Source organism: Oryx dammah, unplaced genomic scaffold, assembly GCF_014754425.2.
Source record: "Oryx dammah isolate SB20612 unplaced genomic scaffold, SCBI_Odam_1.1 HiC_scaffold_8, whole genome shotgun sequence".
In the NCBI taxonomy this organism is placed as follows: domain Eukaryota; kingdom Metazoa; phylum Chordata; class Mammalia; order Artiodactyla; family Bovidae; genus Oryx; species Oryx dammah.
Window position 1 is genome coordinate 39,571,098 of NW_024070192.1, and position 24,764 is coordinate 39,595,861.

The following is a 24,764-nucleotide window of genomic DNA, read 5'->3' on the forward strand; positions in this document are numbered from 1 at the left end:
ACGACATGCTTTATTGAATATTTTAAGCCCACTGTTGAGACCTACTGCTTAAGAAAACAGATTCCTTTCAACATATTGCTGCTCATTGACAATGCACCTGGTCACCCAAGAGCTCTGATGGAGATATACGATGAAATTAACGGTGTTTTCATGCCTGCTGACACAACATACATTCTGCAGCCCATGGATTGAGGAGTCATTTGAAGTTTAAAGTCTTATTGTTTATGAAGATAGTGATTCCTCTGGTGGATCTGAGTGAAGTAAATTGAAAACCATTTGGAAAGGATTCTCCATTCTAGATGCCATTAAGACTAAGTTCTGTGTTCTTTATTTAGCTCATTACTGTGTCAAGTGCTTTGTCAACACTCCAAGTGCTTACATCTTCTTGGATTCCTTTTTGTTTTTAAATCTTAACAAGAGGCAAACAAATGGATTTTAACATGTTATTGAGTTCCTATTAGGTGCCAGGGAGTTAATGATGCAATCTCGTTTTAACCTTCATAACCCAGTAAGTGGTGACTATCTTCCAAATTGTAGGTGAGGAAACAGGTTCATAAAGGTTAAGTGACGTAGGTCAAAATTATGTGTAGCTATGACAAGAATAGTAAAAATGATAACTAGTATAAAATAAGACCCCTTTGAGAGGCTTCCCAGACCCCCTGTTTTGTTTTCAGCATCCTGCTTGTTTCCTGGTACTCAACACAAAATGAACTTGTAGATGTCACATTTTTAATTCTGTCTGCTTTAAGCCATTTGAACTTTTGTTTAAAGAAAAATCCCAGGATTGGCTTCCAAATCTTGACCAAACTGTTTACTCAGATTACTTTTTTCTTAATACGTGTAAGATATGTGTCGATATTTTGGTCAGTTTTAATGAAAGATAACTAGTGATTACTGTAGCTTTTTATTTCTCTAGGAACATGTCAGTGATAGAAGACGACTCCTAAAACTACACACATTAGCTTCTTATTGTGTTTTTAGATCTTTTCCACATTAACTATTGGAATTAAAAGATTTTTTTTTTTGGCTGCAACATGTGGTTTGTGATCTTAGTTTCCCAACCAGAGATCAAACCCAGCCCCTTGACAGTTAAAGCATGGAGTCCTAACCACTGGACTGCCAGGGAGTTCCCAGTTAAGAATTTTACAATGGACTGAGTTACTATTTTGAGTAATGTAAAATCTTAAGTTGTGTTTTGACACCACATAGAACTCTTTAGTGATTTGGAAGCACACTCGTAAAACTGCAAAAAACCGTTTAAAGTGATGTATCACAGACTTTGTGACGTAGCCGAATTATTAGTGGTAAAACTAAATTGTCAAATTCAGCAGGGATTTTTAATGTTCAATTGCCAATATAAGTCACTTTTACTTTCTGAGAATATATATATATATATATTTTTTTTTCTGAGAATATATTTTGTAACCAGCTTAATCTGATGGGTTTATGAAAATATAGCTCTGTCAAAAACCATGTTCCCTAGGGATAATACTGAATTTGTTTGATGGTTAGCTGATAATACCTGTCCTTAAAATTACCCAAATCAGATTTCTTTTCTATGCTTTATGGTACATAATTGTTGGTGCCAGTAGTGTATTTGTCACTGTGACACAGGAAAAGGATAGTTTTAGAAAAAATATGGCTCTCTGTATATTCCTAAATATTAATGGTCATTGCTACTAAGAAATGAATCATAGAAACTTCACAGAAGTCATGAGTCCATCAGATCATCTGAAAACAGCATGATACCTGGACATTCACATAAATAACTTCCTTTAAAAAAACAGATTTATGTTTTTGGCTGTGGTGGATCTTTGTTGCTGAGTGCAAGCTTTCTTTAGTTGTGAAGAGTGGGGGCTACTCTTTTCACTGTAGTAGCTTCTTTTGTGGAGCACAGGCTCTGGGCAAACAGGCCTCAGTAGTTGTAGCACCTGGACTTAGTAGTTGTGACACACGAGCTTAGTGGGTTCCGAGCATGTTGGATCTTCCCAGGCCAGGGATTGAACCTGTGTCCCTTGGATTGCAAGACGATTCTTAACCAATGGACCACCAGGGAAACCTCTCACAAAGGTAACTTTCTATAGAAATACTGTCATTGGTTTCATGAGATCAGAAGTATCTGAGTGAAGACTGCTTCTTATGTAAATTGGTCATTTTCTGTGACTCTTACTTAAAGATCTGCAGTATATGGTAAATTCCTCTTAGATTTAGTACCTTGGAAATTTTTTCCCAACACACTTGAAACTTCTTTTTATCAAATACAGTAACAATTTAACTAGGGAAATTTTAAGTTGTTGCCTCTGTTGTCATTAACCATAGGCAAAATTTGTTATCTGCATTAATTAATTGCCTGTAATTCCAATGCATATCTATGCTTTTATAAGTAATGTCTGATTTGACAGTTTTTAAAAAATCTTAATGTGGTTTCATTGGCTTTTTTTTAAAGCTATATTGAGTCACTGTGGTGTGCCCTCCCCGCTTCTTCCAGCCTCTTGTACTTGAGCAGTGAGGTCATGTGAGTTGTTTTGGCCAGTGAAACATGAGCAGAAATTTTTGTCTGTCTAACTGTATAGAGGTAGTGACACACCCTTTCCTGATTTCTTCTGTTTCTCCCCTTGCTTCTTGGACTGAAGTACCAAGGCTGAAGTGAAGCCTGAAGTATCAAATGGTACAGCTTAAAGATGGTGGCCTCGCCCAAACATTTGAGTGAGAAGGAAACCTTTGGTTGTGTCAAGGCTCTGAGACTTGGAGAATAATTTGGTTCCCAAGCACACCTGCTCTATCCTTTGGGAATACAGAATTATCAATTGCAGTTCGTGTGAAAACATGTTGACTTTCTCTTTGTACTTTCAGTTTTGAGATGTTAAATAGATTACATCCAGGCCTCTCTGCTTTCCAAAGTTTTAGGGGAGGCTGATCTGTCTCAAGATTATATGCCGGATTCTCTAAAGATGAATAAAATCATCCTTTGGCTGTTAGGTTAAGTATGTACATGCTGTAATATGAAAAGCATTTTGCATTTGTGGCATGCCTCAATGTGGATGAATAATTAAAGGGTATAACACTCCCCTCTTTTGTGCAAACTGAGTCTGTGGTGGAGTTCCTTCTTTTCATTCCTTAATTTCTAAACCATATCTCTTCAGAGCTAAGTAATGAGATTTTAAGGGAGACATTCATCACATTAAGTTCTTTGGCCAACTAGAGCTCTTTCATCTTAGGCTTTTTAGTTCTTTCTTTGTCCTCAGTGTAGCTACTCTCTAAATATTGTTGCTGATACAAGTCTGGTTTTCTGCTTTTTATTCATTTGGGAACTTCTCCCTCCCCCTAACGCAGACGTCAGATTTTCCTTTGCTGGTGTTCTCTTTCCCTCTTTTAGCCCAGATGACACAAATTTTTTTTTCTGTGTATGGTACAAGAGCCATTTATCTTCATATATCCTACCTTTCCCTGATAATCATAAGATGAGAATGTTCTAAACTGTTTAAACTGTTTGACACTGGGGGCTTCTTTCCGGTCCAGTGGTTAAGACAGCAGGAGTGTGGGTTTGATCCCTGGTCGGGGAACTAAGATCACACACCATGCGGCAGAGCCAAACAAAACAAAACTTTTTCTCAGCAGTTTGGAAATTACTTGAGATATTTATTCTCTCCCTCTTGCTGTTCTCATTTAGTAAAGAATGGCTTTTCTGTTGGTGATTCTCTTTATTGTATTATCCTTATTCCAGATTTTTATTTTGTAAAGTGTCTGTAAGATAATAGTCGTGTGGTAAAGTAAAAAAGCTAAATAGGGGGAAATGGTGGCATTATATTGAAAAGTACAGATCCTACACAGCTACTTCTAATTTAACAATAGATCTTTCTCTTTTGAAAAAGTACTCTCTGTAATAGAAATATTAATGTGTCTTGGGGGCGTAAACGCCTCTCTGTTAGTTCAGATATATACATACAAAATACATTCTGATAGATCCCAGACTAATAATTTCAAACAGCCATGCCTGATAATTAAAAATTGGTCTAGAGAGATTTTTACTGAGGTGATTTTTATCATTACAACAAGGTGAATTTTACAGAGTTTTACAATTTGCAGAGGTACTTTGCTTTTTTCCCCTCTGGCTTTCCCCATGATAGTTCTGCATCACGATAACTTTGCATTCTTTCCATTTGACATAGTGATTTGGGAAGCTTGCCTTCATGTAAGCTAGAAATAAATTTATTGTCTTAAGTTTATTCTCATGTTGGGTCTATGGAGGCATTTCTTTTCACCACTCCCCAGTTAATTGAAATTCTGCTATTATCATCATGTCTGTCATTTGGATTACTTTTCATTGAGAAAGGGGGACTACAGAGTTTGGGACAGAGCTACTTAGTTTATCTTCATTGTGTGTGTGGGCTAGTGTATGTGTGAGAGAGAAAGAAAATACACAAAATAACAAAATTTACCATGTTGATTATTTTTAAATGTATAGTTCAGTGGTGGTAAATAAATACATTCATATTTTTGTGTAGCCATTACTATCCACCCCTATAATTCTTTTCATTTGTAAAGTGGAAACTATCCATTAAACAGTAACTTCACTTTCTCCCTTCAGCCTCTGGCAACTAATATTATACTTTATAACTAATTTAAGTATTTCATATAAGTGGAATTGTACAATATTTGTCTTTTGTGACTGGTTTCTTTCACTTAGCATACTGTTCTCAATGTTCATCTCTGTTGTAGCATATTGCAGAATTTCCTTTTTAATAGTCCATTGCAAGTGTATACTATGTTTTGCTTATCTATTAATTCATTGATGGATTCATTGATGGACACTTGGTTGCGTCCACGTTTTAACTATTGTGAATAATGCTGCTATAAAAATACCCAAATATATCCCTTTAAGACCCTGCTTTCAGTTCTTTTCGGTATTTACCCAGAGGGGGAGTTACTGGGTCATGTGGTAATTCTATTCAGAAATTTCCAAGGAGCCACCATACATGTTTACACAGCAACTGTACCATTTTACATGTCCACTAATAGGACACGGGGTCCAATTTCTCCACATTCTTGCCAACACCTGTTTTCTGGTTTCTTAATAGTGGCCATCCTAAGGGGTGTGAAGTGGTAGGTCATCTTAGTCTTTTAAATAGATAAAAGGAAGAGCTGGGTTTTTTCCCCTCTTGACTGTTTCTGTAAACATACCCTATACCCTAAGGTGCTCTTGATTGGAAATCAAATCTGGTTATTATTTAAAATGACACTTTTCTATCCTCTGTTACAGATTGCTTTGATGGGTTTATTTCCTGCCCCCTCCTTTTTTTTTTCACCAGCCTGTCACTTTTCCATATAAAAGACAAGTCTGTAGCCTTCACATTCACATACTTTGTGCCTCTTCTGGATAATCTATAGCAGATGAATCCATAAGGCTTCTAGAATACGGAATACCAAGTTCTCAGAATATACCCAGATGCCTTGACTTTGTATTATGAAAGAGTTTTGGTCTTCTTTAGTCATTTCATGTACAGGATTCAAGATCAGATCATGTAATACTATGAGTCTCTCCATAGACTTGTTAATTGGGAATATTATTTGAATGTAGTATAGGCGTTTTACTGCTTCCCAGGAGGTGCTAGTGGTAAAGAACTTGCCTGGCAAGGCAGGAGACATAAGAGACAAGAGTTCGATCCCAGGGTTGGGAAGATCCCCTGGAGGAGGAAATGGCAACCCATTCCAGTATTCTTGCAGGGATAATCCCGTGGACAGAGGAACCTGGAGGGCTACAGTCCATGGGGTCACAAAGAACTGGACACAACTGAAGTGGTTTAGTGAACACAGCAGGGTAGTCAGTAACAAACAGAGGCAAGCTGGTTCAGTGTAATGGACTAGGCTGTTACTCAATGAAGGAGAAATGACCTGGAACAAAACAAGCTTAGTATTTGGTTTAGATGTCCTTTGAGTTGTGAGGATTACATATTTCAGAGTTTCTATAACAGTGGGGATTTTCAGTCAGGTACCCATTGTCCCTCCAACTATCAGGACTCCCAGGAATTATACAAGAGTCCCCTCATGTACCCAACTCTGCCTCCACAAATAGTGATTTGATCATGAAATTGCTGTTCTCTGGTTCATAAATTGGGAACATATCTGCTGCAGAGAGATTTGACAGCCTCCCTTCATGCAAGAAGTGCTGAGATCTCATTGATAAAAATAGTTGCTGCACAGGTGATTTCATGAAATGCTAATTGTGTTTGAGAAGTTTATGTGAATACAACTAGTGTTAATCCTCTGCTGTTGGAGGTTTTAAGGGTGTGACTAGTCTAGAATTTTGGATAAATAGGGTTTTCACATGGTTTGGTGGGGGTGTATTGTAGTTAGGATTATGTTTCTATTGCTGCTGTTAAACGGATGCTAAGTGTTAAAAGGTGTTAAGGACGACACCAGTGTTATGAGAATTTCACTATAGTCATAATTTGCACAAATTGATAGAAAGCACTGGTTGTAAGACTTTTAGCAGCATCATGAAGCTCTTTCCTCTTCTTATTCATACTACCCTTAGTCTTATTCCTCCTGGAATGGAGACATTTCTGAAGGCAAAGAGCTATGAGTAGTGTTGGGCTTTTAAAAAGTAACTAAATTTATTTGACTGCCCTGGGTCTTAGTTGTGGCATGTGGGTTTTGTTTGTTTTTTTTTTTAGTTGCAGCATGTGGGATCTGGTTCCCTAACTAGGGATTGAACCCAGGTCCCCTGCATTGGGAGCTTGGAGTCTTAACCACTGGACCACCAGGGATTCCCTGCTTTTAAACTCAGTAATTAAAAAGGAGGTAACTCAAAAACTGACAAAGCATCGAAAGGATATTTTCCAAAGAGCATGCACAAATAGCCAGTTAGCATATGAAAAGATACTCAGCATCATTAATCATTAAGGAAATGCAAATCAAAATCTGAGATACCTCTTGATGCCCACTAGGATGACTTAAAAAAAAAAAAGGAAACAGTGTTGCTGAGATTATGGAGATATTAGAATCATCCTCACTTGCTGACCCTATTTATAGTTTCCGTCTTTAAGTATGTTTTCAAGAGACTTGTGTGCATTCTTACATAAATGTTTATAGGAGCATTATTCATAATAGCTAAAAAGTGGGAAGTCATTGTACAAAAGTACATCAACTGAACGGGTGAATAAAGTGTGGCATAGATATATATAGTTGTTTAGTTGCTCAGTCATGTCCATCTCTGCGAACTCATGGACTGTAGCCCACCAGGCTCCTCTGTCCTTTGGATTTTCCAGGCAAGAATACTGGAGTGGGTTGCTATTTCCTTCTCCAGGGAAATCTTCCCAGCCCAGGGATTGAACCTGCATCTCCTGCATTGCAGGTGGGTTCTTTACTGCTGAGTTAACAGGGGAATCCCAATTTTTAGATATTTTAGTAATGTTTTTCTATATATAATGTTGTAAAGCTCTGTAATTTAAAAGAATTATCGTCCTGTGTTGGTGTAGCTAGGTTACTTTTTATTTAATTTTATTTAAAAATTTATATATTTTGGCTGTTCTAGGTCTTTGTTGCTACACAGGCTTTTCTCTAGTTGGGGGAGAAGGGGCTACTCTAGTTTGTGGTGCTTGCGCTTCTATTTTGGTGACTTCCCTTGTTGCAGAGCATGGGCTGTAGGGTGCTTGGGCTTCAGTAGTTGGAGTGAGAGAGCTTGGCAGTTGTGGCTTCCCGGCTCTAGAGCACAGGCTCCATAGTTGGGGCACACAAGGTCTAACCAGTGTCTCCTACGTTGGCAGGTGGATTCCTTACCTAGTAACCTTAGCTTTTACCTTTACCTTAGCCCTAGGTTACTTTTTAAATTGCTTTGTTGGAGAACTAGTGTGGCAGTGAGCTTGAAATGATACCCCCTTTACTCCTAAACACTGCCACAGTCATTTTTCCATGGCTGTGGTTAAAAAAATTGGATGTTTCAGATGAATGCTCTCAGGCTCCCACAAATGAATTAATGGTCTTATTACCATATATGCTCTGATATTTTTTTTAAAGCTTCAGAATTGCCTTAAAAAATTCAGCGGTATTGAGGTAAGATTTTATAATATACTACTTTACACATAAAACTGTTTTAGTAAATGTGTTCAGTTGTGTAACCACCATAGAACAATTCTATTTCCCCAAAATTTCCTTTGTACTCCTTTGCTCATCAGCCCCTCGCTTCACCCCCATGTCTTGATAGCCACTTCCTTTTATAGTTTTACAGTTTTTTCTCTTAACTCGATTTAAGTGGACTCGTAGTCCATTTAGGTCTGGCTTTTTTCAGTTAGCATGGTGTTTTTTAAATTCATCCATGCTGTTACTTGTATCAGTAGTATTTTATTCTTGAGTAGTATTCCATTGTATGGATAGACACTTGGGTTGTTTTCAGCTTTTGAATATGATGAATAGAGTTGCTCTGGACATGTGTATAGTTTTATGGTGTAAGAAACTACTGCACTGTTTTCTAGAGATCATACCATCTTAATATTTGTGTTAACTTCCTGTATTAACTCCCTGATATACTTCCTGGAAATATAATTTTTGGAAACATCATTTTGTGGGATTACACATAATTTAGCATATCATTAAGCAGTGTTTCATAAAGTCACCATCTTCATCATATAATTATTATGTATTTGTTATGCATAGAATGTATGCTAAGGATGTTTGTAAAATGCAGATCCTTGTGTCTCATTACCAGAAGTTCTTACTCTGTAAAGTTGGAGAGTCACATGGTGGTAACAACATTTAGTCATTTTCAAAACCATAGTTTTAATTAATATATTTGTTTAATTCTTTGCAACATTTCTTTGTATTTATTTCTTTGCCCGTGTCAGATCTTAGTTCCCTGATGAAGGATCAAACCCGGGCCCCCTGCATTGGGAGCACAGAGTCTTAGTCACTGGACCACCAGGGAAGTCCCTTCATTAATATATTTGTTCAGTTAGTGTTTCTTGAGGGGATTTTGGTTCTTCCTTTGCATTCACATGCATTTTATCACATTTTTTTCCCCTGTACTCAAGATCTCCCAATGTTTATCTGGGCCCCTTTGTTTGCTCGCCATCTAGTGGTAACAAGTAAAAACCACCCAAATGAATGAATTCATAAGTGGTGGACAGTCCCCTTCTAGAGGAAGAAGGATTGGAAAATCCAAAGATAAGTTTGTGACTAACGAAAATGCTCACTATATGTTTGCTATATAAATAATGCCCTTTCCTCCCATGACTTTTTTTGAGGGGGAGGTAGATATTCAGTATTATTTAGTTGGGAAATAATTTGAGAGAAAATGCATTTTCTATCACTTTTCTTGAAAAATGCATTTTAGAGCCTGTAAATTTAAAACTTTTGTCCTAAATGGCCAGCTGAATTACTTTTACTAGGAAATGGGTAGGTGTACATGCCTAATTGTCTTACTTACATGAGAGAGATGCCTCCAAGCCATACTAAATTATACTTGGTACTATATGAAGTCATTTTGGTTCCATACAATTTATATTCTAGATCCTCTTGTTCTGAGCTCTTAATTTACTTTGTCTTTTACATGTTTTTTAGTTTTTTTGCTCATGCTAGTTTGATGATTGTGAAAGTAATATTTTGCTAAAAAATGTGTCTTTTGTTTTACATTAGCTGGACAGAAAAAGATTTACTGTGATAGGGATGTTTTAACAAAACTTAGTTTCTAAGGTCTGATTTTTCTTTTCACTTATAGAAATGGTGGAGTCAATGAAGAAAGTAGCAGGGATGGATGTGGAGTTGACAGTTGAAGAAAGAAACCTCCTATCTGTTGCATATAAAAATGTGATTGGAGCTAGAAGAGCTTCCTGGAGAATAATCAGCAGCATTGAACAGAAAGAAGAAAACAAGGGAGGAGAAGACAAACTAAAAATGATTCGGGAATATCGGCAAATGGTGAGATGTTACATCCTAGTGTTAAGAGTCGCTCAGTTGTGTCTGACTCCTTTATGACCCCATGGACTGTAGCCCACCAGACTCCTCTGTCCATGGGCTTCTCCAGGCTAGAATACTGGAGTGGGTTGCCATTCGCTTCTCCAGATGATCTTCCCAACCCAGGGATTGAACCTGGGTCTCCTCTATTGCAGGCAGATTCTTTACTGTCTGAGTTACTGGGTGGCCTGCATATCCTAGACATATCTTGTCATATCCTGTGGTTTAGTCGCTCAGTCGTGTCCGACTCTTTGCGACCCCATGGACTGTAGCCCACCAGGCTCCTCTGTCTATGGGATTTTCCAGGCAAGAATACTGGAGTGGATTGCCATTTCCTTCTCCAGGGGATCTTTCCAACCCAGGAATCGAACCCAGGTCTCTTGCATTGCAGACAGATTCTTTACCGACTGAGCTGTGAGGGAAGCCCAAAGAATGATATCTGAGGTGTTAGGACTGTTTAGACCATAGCCTAGTACACACATTGTTGTATACCTGTGTAGTGTATATTTTATATTTTACTGGATTTGCATCTTTTACTCATCTGGGTTGAGAATTATAGGCTATACAGTATTTTAGGAGAGAGGAGAAGACATTTTTTTCCTGAAAGCTGCAGAGAGCACCACACAAGTAGACAACTAATTTAATCATTGTTTCTATTGTGGTGACTACAAAATACTTCATTGAGTAACTTGAAATTACCATTCTGGACAGCTTAACCAATATTCATGTGCCTGTTATGTACATGAGTTGATAGGTAATATGGGTACAAAAATGAGACAGTTAATATCCTTACGGAAGATAGGTCTAATCATTGTTTTTATAATAGAATAGAAAATATCAGAGGGTGTCAGATATTGGTAAATTTATTGTCTCAGATATTATATGTGAGTTTATGCTGATATGTAACGTTTTTCTTGCTGTGGCTTTTGGTCAAGAAAGTTTAATCTAGTGCACTGGTTCTCAAACCAGAAGTGTCTCTAAGTGACTTTGCTCCTCAGAGGACATTTGGTAGAAACATTTTTGGTTGTCACAACTTTAGTGGGTAGAGATGAGGTTACTGCTAAGCATCCTGTTAGGCATAGAGTAGCCCCCGCACTGTTGAGTGTTGAGAAACTGATTCTAAACACACTTTTAAAAGTACAGTGGGAGAAATTAAAAAAACTGTCACAAAGTTAGCATGGAGTGAATTTGGCGGATAGAGGGAAAGGGGAAACAGCATTTGCTGACTTACATGAGATATTTCTAAATTACAAAATATGTGTGCAAGTTACTGTATTTAATCTTTAAATGACCCTGTAAAGGGTAGATATTATTCTAGTTCCTAGATAAAAATGGTGTTCTGAGTGATTAACATACCTGGGATCACATAGAAAGTGGGGAGCTGGTACCAGTGTGACCATTACCTTCAAACACATTGGAACAAAGAACGTAGATTGTCAGTGTTCAGGTTGGTGTTTCAGAGGGATGAGGAGATGAGGAGGTTGAGAGTGCTGAAGGGAGAAGTCTGTGTGCTAGATTGTGGGATTTGGGGTAAGAAGGAAAGGAAGCAGGAAGCAAAGAGAGGAACTGATAAATTGGGAGAAGATGAAAGAGTCAAGAGAGGTCTTGATGTGTCTCTAAGTATAAATAACAGGAGTAAAGGAACTGAAAAAAGAAGTTGTAATCCAGTAGTAAAATATTGGAACTTAAAAATTCCAGGCTAGAATAACACAGTTAAGAGTGCACAAATAAAGGTCATGGAGTTGAGATCAAGAACTACATTGAAAGGAACATGATAATGCCTTGGTGTGTGATACCAGGAATTGGAGAGGTAAGCTGTAGATACTAGTGAATGTGGGTGAAGGGCTTGCAGAGATCTATTGATGACAGAAATTGATATTTTAAAACATAGTGGAGGAGCTTCCAAGGGAGGAAGGGTTTGGAGTATTAAAACAGTCATCCTGAGTCAGTGAGGACTTGAGTCTGAATTCAGAAATCATCCTCCTCTTAGAGCAATCTACCTCTACTTGAAAAGCCATAAAGAAGGTAGTTCATTCAGGAGAGAGCTGGTTTTACTTAGACTCAGTAAGATTATAGAAGATTAGTGGAAGAATTATTTACAATGGAAAGAAGGTTGCAGAGGGCACAAAATGAATTTGGAAAGGTTAAACAATGTCATTGTGAAAGAGTGAGAGTATTATTCACTCAGCTGTGTCCCTTTGTGACCCCGTGGACTGTGGCCCTTAAGGCTCCTCTGTCCACAGAATTCTCCAGGCAGGAATACTGGAGTGGATTTCAGTCCCTTCTCCAGGGCATCTTCCTGACCCAGGGATCAAACCTGGGACTCTTGCATTGCAGGCAGATTCTTTACCGGGGAAGACATTGTAGTAACAAAACTGAGAGCAGAATGTGTATGTGTGTTAAGAGGTAGTATGTGTTTTTGGCATGATAAACGAATTGAAATGAGTGGCAGTGTTTACTTCAGTCTGTGGACTTTTGATGTCGTAGCTGGTTATGGATCTATCAGTAAGGTGATTTACAGTTGAGCATAATAGTGGTTGGGCTTCCCTGGTGGCTCAGAGGTTAAAGTGCCTGCCTCCAGTGCGGGAGACCTGGGTTCGATCCCTGGGTCGGGAAGATCCCCTGGAGAAGGAAATGGTAACCCACTCCAGTATTCTTGCCTGGAAAATCCCATGGACGGAGAAGCCTGGTAGGCTAAAGTCCATGGGGTCCCAAAGAGTTGGACACGACTGAGCGACTTCACTTTCACTATAATAGTGGTTAAGGAATGTGAGTCCCGGAGGCAGAATGCCTGGCTTTGAGTTTTTATTCCATCCCTTAGAAACTGTGAGCCTAGCCATGCAGCCTACTTGGGTTCAGGTTTTCACTCTGCTTCTAAGTTCTTTTTTTTTTTTTTTTTTTTTTAAACTTTATTTGGCTGTACCATGTCTTCGTTAGGGCATGTGGGATCTTTAGTTACAGCATGTGAACACTTAGTTGTCACATGTGAGATCTAGTTCCCTGACCAGGGATCAAACCCAGGTCCCCTGAATTGGGAGCACAGAGTCTTAACCACTGGACCATCAGGGAAATCCCTGCTTCTAAGTTCTTTAAGTTAGTTATCTTTGGTCAACTATGGTGATCTTTGTTTTCCTGTGTAAGTGGAGACAAAAGCTAGTTTTTTAAAAAAAGCTAGTTAATATGTTGCATTCAGTAAGTAGTAATCACAGTCTTCTATAGCTGAACTGTGAGTTGTGGGCGCCCCCCCTCCCCCCGCCCAATCACTTAACTAATGGCATGTAGGAAGAAATACTTTACACAAACTGGAGACAGGTTTTCTCTGCTTTTGTATCAAGAGTGGAAAAAGGAGGTTTGGAGAGGGATATATATGTTCTCTTTAATATGGTTCTCTTCTCTAAAACCAGAGATAGAATGTGATAATTTGTGTAATTTCTTAAATCATTTTTGACTTTTTTATTTTTCAGGTTGAGACTGAGCTAAAGTTAATTTGTTGTGACATTCTGGATGTACTGGACAAACACCTCATTCCAGCAGCTAACACTGGCGAGTCCAAGGTTTTCTATTATAAAATGTAGGTTCTATACTAGAAGGGAAGATAATCAGATGAAATAAATCAGATTAAATGTTGGCTGTCTTAGAATCATCGATTTTTCATATAGATTTTTCAACATTTTATTTAATGTTGGAAGGATAGTTAAAAGAGGAGTGATTCTCAAGACTTAGTTTTTGAATACTCATTTGCAAATTCACTGCTAAGAACAATCAGTATTACTGCATTTAAGATGGTCAGACAATTGCTGTAAAAAATGTACTAGATTTTATGTTAACCTGTTTATATATTCATTTGTGTGGGGGATATCCGCCTAGCTATAAGCAATGCCTTACACAGTTCAGTCTTAACATTTTATGTAGTTTTTTTTTTTTTTTCATTAACAAACTGTTGTGCTGTTCCTTGTAACCACTTTCTATGTTTAATTCCAGTCTATCAAGTGATAAAATTTGTTGATTTTTTTTAATGTTTTCAGTTAATTTCTCTAGGATTTTGCTTATATTTGGAAATGTGAAATCTGAGTCATTCCTGAAAGTTTTTGAATTATTGAAATATATACATCTGTTGTTTCATGTTTTTTATCACAACTTGATTTTATGTAATAGAGAAAATTTTTTAACAACTTATTTTTAAAAGCATTAATTCTGTTTTTTGTTGTCGTTGTGTTGTTTTGCTTTAGGAAAGGGGACTACCACAGGTATCTGGCTGAATTTGCCACAGGAAATGACAGGAAGGAGGCTGCGGAGAACAGCCTAGTGGCTTATAAAGCTGCTAGTGATATTGCAATGACAGAACTTCCACCAACACATCCTATTCGCTTAGGTCTTGCTCTCAATTTTTCTGTATTCTACTATGAAATTCTTAACTCCCCTGACCGTGCCTGCAGGTAAGTCTCTAAAGAGCAAAAAAAACTCTTGACTGTGGAAATGAAAAAAGTTACCCCCCAAAAAATAGCTACTTGTTTTTCTGTCTTGTTCCCTGGGGCTTCCTTCCTTGACTTGGCCCTGTAATGAAGAATTTTGGCTCTTAACACAACTGTTTGGGATGATACAAAGATAGACCTATTTCAGTTCACTAGGATAGTAGTTAGGATAATTATGTGATGAGGAAAAATTTGATTGGTAGAGTGAAAAGAATCTTGTTACAGAGTAGGAGTAAGGAATGAGGGATTTTCATAATAGAATTATCTTTATTTTTGTATATTAGCTTTCAGTCTTTGTCTCCTGTTCAATACAGTTACGCTCTTAGGATGCATACTGTGTTGTGTTTTCTGTTGTAAAGTTTGCCATCTTATTGATGTACTTAAAAGTGTTACCCCATTTATACTTCAGGTTATTCCCAATTTTGATACATAAATTTAAGGAATATATGTACATGGTTTTTTATTTCTTAAGTATATATGGCATGAAGTTTATCATTTTGTGTTTAAATGTGCAGTTCAGTGACACTGAGTGGGTGTGCATGTGTGCTCAATCATGTCCGACTCTGTGACCCCATGGACAGTAGCTCCTCTGTCGATGGAATTTTCCAGGCAAGAATACTGGAATGGGTTGTCATTTCCTATTCCAGGGCATCTTCGCAACCCAGGGATTGAACTCAGGTCTCCTCCTGCACTGCAGGCAGATTCTTTACCACTAAGCCACCGGGGAAGCCCCCCAGTTTCCTTTGTCCATGGGATTCTCCAGGCAAGAGTCCTGGAGTGGGCAGACATTAAGTACACCCACAGTATTGTCTGTTGCATCTATTTCTAAAGCTTTTTTATTACCTGAAACAAACTTACCACTAAACAATAACACTATATACACCTCTGTCTGATTTTCTGATAATCTCTGTCTATGAATTTGCCTATTTTAGATAAATCATACAATAGGAGTACGTGTTACAAAGTAACCTCGGTGTTCTTGGGTATGTAGGAATCAGATATTCCCTGAAAGAGATTTTCCAGCTGTCAGGTGGATTCTTTTGAATGAAAAGTCAATATTAATTCATCTAAAAACTTTCTAAATAGCTAGTTGAGTGAGTCCAAGCAGGTAATGTATCTTAACTGAAGAAGCTATCGCTGTTCAGGGATAGTATTGGTTGGCTCTTTGATTGCCATTCTCTAGTCTAGCCGTTGCACACACAGCTTCAACCTAAGTCCTTTCCGTGCTTCTGCTTTAATGTGAAGTATGCCACTTGTGCTTTTTCTACCCGTTAAGATTATTCAAATATGATTGTTCAAATAAGCTTCCTATTTTGCTTACCCTCTTGGGTCCCTGAAGTACTTTCTCTAGGTTGGCACTTCATTTTCATGTTACAGTAGCTATTTATGTCACTCCCTCTATTTTAGGTGTTTTTAAAAAGTTCATTGTGGACTCATATTATGTCTCCTTTCTCTTTTTCCTACCTGTTCCCAGCATCACTTGATGTACATAGTACACAGTACTCAAAAAGTAAAGGTGAATTTTGTTTCTTAACTGTAGTAAATGGCTTATATGAAGACATTTTTGTGGGTTTTTTGCCTTTCTTGCTCTGTTAACATTCATTTTTTTATTGGATTAAATTGTGAGATACTGTCCCAGAATTTTTTCTTTTTGCATTAAAACTTTATTAAATAAAGTTAAAGTGACTAGAATTTGGAAATACCTTTCACATGCATATATTTTGATGGTGGCTTGGATGGGATTGGGTCTGCTTGTCAAAAGCATAGTAATAAGTGGAACTCCAACAGAAGTTTCACTAGTTCCACAGTTGCTGGATTACAAAATTTAAAAAGGCGTTTCATTAGTGACACATGTTTTCAGTGCCTAAAGCATTGCAGTGCCAAGCATTCAGTGTCTAATAGTGTCTAGTAGTGATAACTAAAGAAAAGACACAGATTTAACTGTCATTTCTGGAATCTGTTTTTGGACTTGTTTAGTTTATTTCAGACTTATTTTTATAATACATTATGTGAATTCTTGTAGGTTGGCAAAAGCAGCTTTTGATGATGCAATTGCAGAACTGGACACGCTGAGTGAAGAAAGCTATAAGGACTCTACACTTATCATGCAGTTGTTACGTGATAATCTGACACTATGGACTTCAGACATGCAGGGTGATGGTAAGGAGACTGAAGTTAAAATGTGTCTCTTTCAGTTGTTGGATCTATTTACTCTTAGAAAATTGGGATTTCTTTACGTTATGCTATAATTTAGACTCAGCCTACCCTCCAAACTATCAAATTTTAATTACTACCTTTTCAGGAAATGGTATCAAAGTACAGCCTTACATTTTGGTCTGTAAGATAATAATGTAAAAGGCCTGTTTGGAAAAGGAGATCTTTTGTTAATAATCAAAGATTTAAAGATTTACCTGTCATAACATGGGCTAAACTTAGTTTTCTGTTCTATCAGTTTTGAAAAATGGCGAGGAAGCAGTTCATATTTACCATTCCTCAGATTCAATTTTAGGGGTCTAAGGTTAATTATATTTTACTATTGTTGTCACTGTTTTGGCTGAGTGGCAATCCTCATTTTAAAACTTAGATGGTTATAAGTAGATATTTATGGTATCTTTTCTGTGTGGAAATCTTTTATCTAAAAAAAGACTAATTTCCCTCTCTATTCTGTACAACAGATGAAACACCCTGCTCATACAGATCCTTATTTAAGAGATCTGATACAGTCTCTTTGTTTTCTAATATTGCAGTTGTAAATAGTTACTACAGCATTTTATAAAATTTAATCTTGTGGTTGGGAGTAGGGTAGGTGCTTAATGATTATTCCAGATGTAAAGGACCCAATTTGTCACATTTATTGATTTTAAAGAATATTTTATTCTACTCATTTCTAAAGAATTGTTTCTACCCATGATAGATCATTGAAAGGGTGGGGGAACTGGACGGGGAGATGGACACAAACTCGTGTGACATGATAATTATAAGAGTGTTTGTAACTGGCTCTGGTGATACAGGGAGTGGAAATAACATTTGTCATTTTTAGTTACAAATCCTTTAAAAGAGTATTACCCAAACTGAAGCATGTTTTGTATTCCTTGAGGCTAGATGTAGTTTCTCTTGGTCAGACCAACATATATTGTATTTGGAAACATAACTTTTTAAAGATGTCTCTGAAAATGGATGTCAGGAAATGTAGATTGGCAGTGAAAGGACAGAGTCAGATTTTAGAATTATCTTATGGTAAGTGAGAATTAGGGGACTCTGCTGCTAAAGTGCAGTAGCTCTGTGAACTATTTAGAACTTGACTAGCTTTGGCTTGAGATTTGTGGTGCATGTGACTTACTTGCGCACTTCACCAACAAAGCCAGATGGAGTCACAGATTACTTTTTGTCAGCACAGCACTGCAGGCAACCACTATCAGTCTGTGGGACTCAAAACCAACTAAACCATCTCTGAACTAATGACTGGGGTTCCTTCCAGCTTTAAATTCTATTGTATTCTAACAATAACTACTAAGAAGAATGGCCAGATAGCTGTGGACTCTTCATAGTCACCCCCAGCTCAGAGAAGACTAATATCTCTCTGCCTGTTTGAGGGGATAAAAGGAAAAAGCATGTGGAGAGTTTGGTAAGCGGTATTGACCTAAAGTAAGCTATACCTCTTTGATCTCTCGGGATATTTTTTGAGGGTGAAAAATACCAACAACAAAAAAGGTGATTTTGAAAAGTGATTTTTCTTTTGGACACATTATTTGGTACAGATGTCACCTTTTATAAAGTTGTTAGATTCCAAAAATAAAAAAGGTCTGATTTTCTGTTATCACTCATAACCAAGAATCACTTAAGGTAGATTGTGATTCCATTTATACAGAATCAAAGATACTCTTTTTCTTGGTTATCAAGCATGTCTTATTAAATGGATTATTTAAAAATATCTTTCAACTTACTATGTTTTCATAGTTGGGAATGTTCTTTGTACAAATGTTTAATTATATTTTAGGGTAGATTTCTCTTTAATCTTAAACACTTAAACTAGTGAAATTTAGTTGCATCAATTCCTTATGACTTCGTAGATCGACCAATTAAATTTCATTGAGACAGATTAATTTTCCTTTAAGAGGTGTGTTACAAAATATTTGGAATTATGAAACGTAGTTTATCTTGAAAAATTCAAGTAGTCTGTTGAAATCTTAGCAAAATAAACAAACTGTCGGAAATTACAAATTGTTGATACTAGAAAATTTTTTGCCAGTTTTGCTAAAAGGTGTAAGGTATTACATGTTAAGTTGGTTTTGTGATTTAGAATCAATGCTGAATGTAGAAGAATTTGGGTTATGAAGTTAGGATGTTACTTGCACTTAGTTTAAGGATTATTTAGATTGTTTTCTCCTCTTTTACTTTAAATGAAAAGTGGTGTAAAAAGCCATTTGAATTGAGGGTTTCTAAACAAAGAAATCTATGAAATTTATGTTGTTCACAAACCTTTACTTATACATGCTTGTATTCTTTTTGCCTGCAGAATGTTAATGTCTGTCTGGGTGTGTTCAAACATAATTCTTTAAAGGGAGCACCACTTTTTCTCATCAAGCAATTTCAGTCCTTTTTCTTTTAACCTATGATCAGAGGACTGTTTAATACACATGTTCATAGAGAGGAAATGTGTTCTCTCTGCTTGTTCCCTTCTCCCTTCCCAACCCAGAAACTGGGCAAGGAAATACATATCTGAGGAAACGTTTTCCCCCTTCTGTATACCTTTTAAGAGGATATTTCATCCTCTTAAAAAGGAACAGATTATTTCTTAGAGGGAAGTTCATACAAAGTAAGATTCTGAAATCTGATTCCTGTAAATCATTGATGTTTTCCTTTGTCCTGCTCTTGGTTTATTTTTCTTGTAATGTTGCTTTCATATGATTGTTCTCCCTCCCTTTCTCCTTACAATATAGATTCCTAAAGGAAAATCCAACTCTTCCTTTCCTAAAAACTCTACTTTGTAAGTCATTATCATGGCACAGTGAATTCTGCTTTTAGTTTTGGTTCTTCACTAATCATGCCTGCATATCATCATCTTGTTGCTTAAAAAACTGCCTGTTATACATCCCAGGATGCAAAACCTTTTAAGACATTTATGATCTGCTACCCCTGTCTACTTCTGGTTGAGTGTGACTTCTTTGACAATGTTTTTACGCCAGAGTTACTTGGAACTTTTGGCAAATCTAGTGGTTGCTTATAAGTAAATTAAGAGTGTGCTCTATTGATGTATGTTAACTGTATTTTGGCAGTGTATTGCTCTTGAAAATGAGTGTGAATGTTCTTATCATTTCTTAAGTTTGAATACATTATTGTTCATTGGGAGAACAATTGGGTGATCCATCATTTCTTCCCTCAGTAAATGGTTGTTTTGTCTTTTCTTTGCATGTCTTTCTAAATGTGAGTCAAAAAATCTTCATGTACCTTAAATACTTTTTTAAAACAATAAATGGCAAACATTTTTATCACGAAAGAAATGTTGAAATGACTAAAACTTACTGCAATGACAGCATTTATAGTATCAAGGTCTTTAAGACAAGACCATTTAAAAGTGTTCCTCAGAGTTTTGCTTTATGTCTGTAGGGAGCTGGTCTTAGTGTCATTTGTCCATTCTGAATAAGTAATTTGACAAGCAGTATGAATGGATGAATTATCTGAAGTATCATGATTGTTGGATTAGTTCATTGATTTTTCATTTATTTTGATCAAACTAGTAACTACTTAGGACTTAATGATTTATTACAGCACAAAATAATGTAACTTTTATCTGTTTATTTTTTGGCAAAAGCCTGCATGCTTCCTTATTATGGCTGTCTTATGCTTATTAATAGGTAGATGACTGGTGAATAGGCTGGCTTTCGATTGCATGTCATAGTGCAGTTGAAATTCCTCAGGCTAATTAATAATCATGTTCAAAGGGAAGAGAAAAGTGGCATGAGAGAACTGGTCCAAATGCCCTTCTTTAATAACCTCAATGGTCTTATTTACTTTGAGCATGCTGTTCCACTCTGGAGTGAGACATTTGGTCTATGGTTTGGTGTGATTGTCCAAGATACAAAGTGTGTAAAATATTTATTTACAAAAGCAGAATCCTCCCAACTCCTTTGAATCATTTTACTGCTCAGTTCTCAATGAACCTTCAGATCAATTAGATTTTGCAAAAATGTATAAAATACTCCCGGTTCTTGAAGAGGTGAGGTTATTGAGAAAGAGTATTTTGACTCAAGATATACATGAAAGCTTGAAAGTCATTTTAATAATGTGGTTACCTTGGCTGTCTACTTAAGAGCTTTTTTTAGCATAAAAACATTGACTTTTACTATGCATCAATTTTTTTTTTTCATCCTGTTGATCATTCAGGACCTTGATCCAGCAGCACCTCTTGGCTTAGGCATCTAAGGTGTCAAGGATGGTAGAAGTCCTTTGCCTGTCTGTGTTTATACCAGTTGTATCAAATATAAGGAGTCTTATGCTTGGAATGATACCTTTGTCTGTCCCCACAGCAACCTAGTTTAGTAGGTTATAAATTAATTGTCATTCTTCTTTGCAGGTGAAGAGCAGAATAAAGAAGCGCTGCAGGATGTGGAAGATGAAAATCAGTGAGACATAAAAGCCAACAAGAGAAACCATCTCTGACCACCCTAGACCTTCCCATCCCACCCCTCTTGGAAATTCCCCCATTGTCACTGAGAACCACCAAATCTGACTTTTACATTTGGTCTCAGAATTTAGGTTCCTGCCCTGTTGGTTTTTTTTTTTTTTTTTTTTTTTAAACAGTTTTCAAAAGTTCTTAAAGGCAAGAGTGAATTTCTGTGGATTTTACTGGTCCCAGCTTTTAGGTTCTTTAAGAACACTAACAGGACTGCATAGAGGCTTTTTCAGCATTACTGTATTGTCTCCTGCCAGATGTGGCAAGATCACCATTAGAAATGGAAATTACATTCGAAAGCCATTAGAATTTTACGTGATGCAAGCATCTAAGAGAAAGGTTAATCACATTATATTGGTGTATGTGGTATCATTTTCTCTTTTTCTAATTGTTTAAATTGAATTTTATACCAATGTTTAAACTTAATTGGATGTTAGCTTGAGGTGGTAAAAGGTTTTTTGGAGAGTTTGTTGTAATGGTTTTGCTGTAAAAAAAGTGTTTCAAACTCTGCTGAAAAGTTGCTGAAAAGCATGGTGCTGGTAACAGTTCAACAATCCGTGGCTGCTCATTCTTGCCTACTTTTACTCTCCCTCTGAAGCAGGTTAGCGTTGAAGGTGGTATGGAAAAGCCTGCATGCGTGTTCAATTCTTCGTTTCTTCTCCTCCCTTCTCCCCCGGGCCCCGCCCCTCCCCTCCTTCGCTCGCTCAACCTCTTTTGTTCAGTATGTGTAACTTGAAGCTAATTTGTACTACTGGATATCTGACTGGAGCCACAGATACAGAATCTGTATTGTTCTTACTGAAACACAGCATGGATTAACATTAAACTTAAATAAAACAAACCTAAATTAAAAATGCCAAACATTATTGTGCCTCTATCCTTTTTCCTTCTATAATAAAATCTCTAGTCTAAATACATTGATTATAGTTTTTGCCTGAATGTGAAGAAGATCTTGTTTTGTTTTTTTTTCTTCCATAAATCACTTGTTTCCCAAAAATGATGTATGTTTCTGGGAGGAAAATTACCTGTATGTAACCTGGTTCTGAAGAACAGGGAGTATAAATAGTGCAAGTATCCCGTCCTCTAAATCAGGTAACAGTGTGATGTTTATTTTAATCATTAAAGTGCCAGTGTTTGTTTATAATACAGAATGACTTAAGGATCATAACATGTGATTTTTGGAGTTGTACAACTGAAGGCTGGGGTTACTCTCAGCCTGCCCCAATGAGTGGCAGGAATAGAGAAGAATTAAATAGATTCTCAGTAGTACACGTACACATGGTGAAATAGTAGTACAGTGGTCCTCTTTATTAGAAACACTCGATGTAAGTAATATCTTAGAGAATTTATGTAACAGTGTGTACAGATCCTTAGTTAATATAGATCATTTTATGTCAGGCATTGAGGTCGATCTCATTTGAGTGACTGTCTCACATTGATGTACTCCTGATTTGGCGGGGGTGGGAGTGGAGTTGACTACTCTTGAACACTGAGCTTATTTCCAGCTTTGCATTTGTAAATGCTGCTGCAGTAAATATTTTTGTTAATGGTCTGCTTAAATAGTTGCCTGTGTATCTGTGATACATTTCTAGATTCCCTGTGTTAGAAAACAACTTTGCAATTGGTAAATACTATAGGGTTGGCCAAAACATTGATTCTGTTAGTGACTACATTGATCAGTAAAGTTATTGGTGAAAATACGTCTTTTATTTTTACTGAATTAGCCTTTTGGCCAACCCAGTGTCTTCCCTCAAGTTATTCCACATTATAGCCACATCAGCAACGTATGAGAGTACCAGCTTCACTGTGCTCAATTCATTGCTAAATGACATATACCAAAAGTGTTTCTTGGACTTAAGTTCTTTGTCGTTAAGACTTGGGAAATTAATAGATGAGTGATGTACTAGTAGTTCCTATTTAAGTATGTAGAGTGAACAATCATATTTTTGTGAGTTGTTTTTCTTATCAGATAGTTGGGGATGATCACATACAAATTACACTCTCTGGAGCTACCCCTAAGAGCTAATCAGATGATTTGTTCTTTTTCCAGCAGTATTTTTGCCAACTGTATGCTGCATTTCAGTCCAACACTAGAGGAATTCATAAAACCCTTCCTCCAGATTTTTAAAGAAGCTGCTAATCAGGGTTTTGCAGGCTGCTCCCACACTAATGTGTGGATGCCTGGACTTGGAAGAGTTCACATGAACCAATAGGTAATCTTCTTACAAAATAGTCTGGTTTGTGGAGGTGATTCTCTGTTCAGTTGAGTTGACAACATGAACTTGTTAAGTGTAAGAGTTCCTTGGTTGCCTATGTATTCAGCAAATTCAGGATGCTGTGAGCATTTTCAGTGACGTGACAGTCTAGGTATGGAGAGAAAAGAGCTTGCCATCCAAAGAAAACAATGAAGAGACATCAGAAGGAGAGTTTTGTTTGGTTATAGGTCTTCAGAAAGATCCTATCAAAAGACTGGAAGGCAGTCAAGTGTGGAGACTGCAGAAGTGTGACAGTGTCATTCCACTTCCTGTGTCTGGTCTGGGAAGGTGCAGTGTTGTTTTTTTTTTTCAGTTCTTGGTTTAGTCATCTGTGAGGATCAGTTGATTTAAATAGGAACTTGACCATTACAAACTTGAATGTGATTAATCTTTTCATTTTGATTTTTTGGTTTAAAAATGAAGTTTTAAACCCAGAGTTTTCTGAAATCTTAGTAGTAACAATGGGTTTATACCCCTGCTTGGGTATTGAGATGGGTGGCCAGAAAAGAAAATCTAGTTTTGTTGCATAGTTAGACTAGAATGAATTTTAAGTTAGATTGTTGTAAGGGCGTATTGGTGGAATAGTATAAACACTGCCACTCTTGCTCCAGATGAATGCTGTTTGTGAGTTATAAAAAACAAAAATACCCAATTAGCTGCTATGTTATTGATTCTAAGACAGAGGGGTGAGCATGCTTAAATGTTTGCAATAAAGATGAATCTTTGAAATTTTAAACATGTTCGTTGGGTTCCCTGGTAAAGTTCTGGGAAGCTTCACTAAAGGAATTGCTTTTCTTTGAATTTAAAGTTTTCTTTTTCCCCATTGGAGTGGTTTTTTGTGTTTGAGGTATAGTTGATTTATAATATGAATTTCAGATGTGCAACATAGTCACAGGTTATACTCCCATCTGTAGTTACAGTGTTGGCTATATATATTGGAGAAGGAAATGGCAACCCACTCCAGTATTCTTGCCTGGAGAATCCCATGGACAGAGGAGCCTGGTGGGCTCCTGTCCATAGGGTCGCACAGAGTCTGACACGACTGAAGCGACTTAGCGTAGCGCATATACATATACATATGTAGGTTGTACCTCTAAATTCCCTACCCCTATCTTGCCCCTTCCCCCTGTTGCCCCCGCCACTAGTGAAAAGGAATTGTGAGCTTTTAGAGGAAGTGGTGATAATGGATCCAACCCAGATCAGCAAAATTCAACCCTGTCGTCTTGTAGCTCTCATTTCTTTGAGATCCTAGACTTGTGATTGATAACTGACAGCTAACAGCTAAGACTGGGTATCAGCTGTGTTCAAGGCACTGCCATTAGGTAGTGCATAGGACTCAGGTTAGTTTTCCATCTGCATTTTGCCAATAGGAAAACGGATAGTAGTAGTAAAACAGAATTCAGAGTTGGGTTTGTA

General features: G+C 37.1%; 1 protein-coding gene and 1 long non-coding RNA gene across 3 annotated transcripts in view; one reads left to right on the top strand and one right to left on the bottom strand.

The window, feature by feature from the left end:
* YWHAE (tyrosine 3-monooxygenase/tryptophan 5-monooxygenase activation protein epsilon) overlaps positions 1-22,008 on the top strand; it is a 37,289-nt gene extending 15,281 nt beyond the window's left edge. The window contains exons 2-7 of one of the 2 annotated variants that reach the window (XM_040243811.1): positions 9,713-9,912; positions 13,413-13,519; positions 14,178-14,384; positions 16,444-16,580; positions 19,361-19,407; positions 20,995-22,006. In XM_040243811.1, the coding sequence (XP_040099745.1) occupies positions 9,713-9,912; positions 13,413-13,519; positions 14,178-14,384; positions 16,444-16,580; positions 19,361-19,368 (659 nt within the window). In that variant the 3' untranslated portion in view covers positions 19,369-19,407; positions 20,995-22,006. Of the gene's footprint in view, positions 1-9,712; positions 9,913-13,412; positions 13,520-14,177; positions 14,385-16,443; positions 16,581-19,360; positions 19,408-20,994 lie in introns of both variants that reach the window. The other variant, XM_040243810.1, reaches the window with a different exon arrangement.
* Positions 4,540-11,174, bottom strand: LOC120866235. The gene is made up of 3 exons (XR_005721617.1): positions 11,074-11,174; positions 5,788-5,791; positions 4,540-4,551 (listed from the first exon to the last, which is right to left on the bottom strand). It is a non-coding gene; the product is annotated as an uncharacterized LOC120866235 (long non-coding RNA).
* Positions 22,009-24,764: the final 2,756 nt, after the last annotated feature.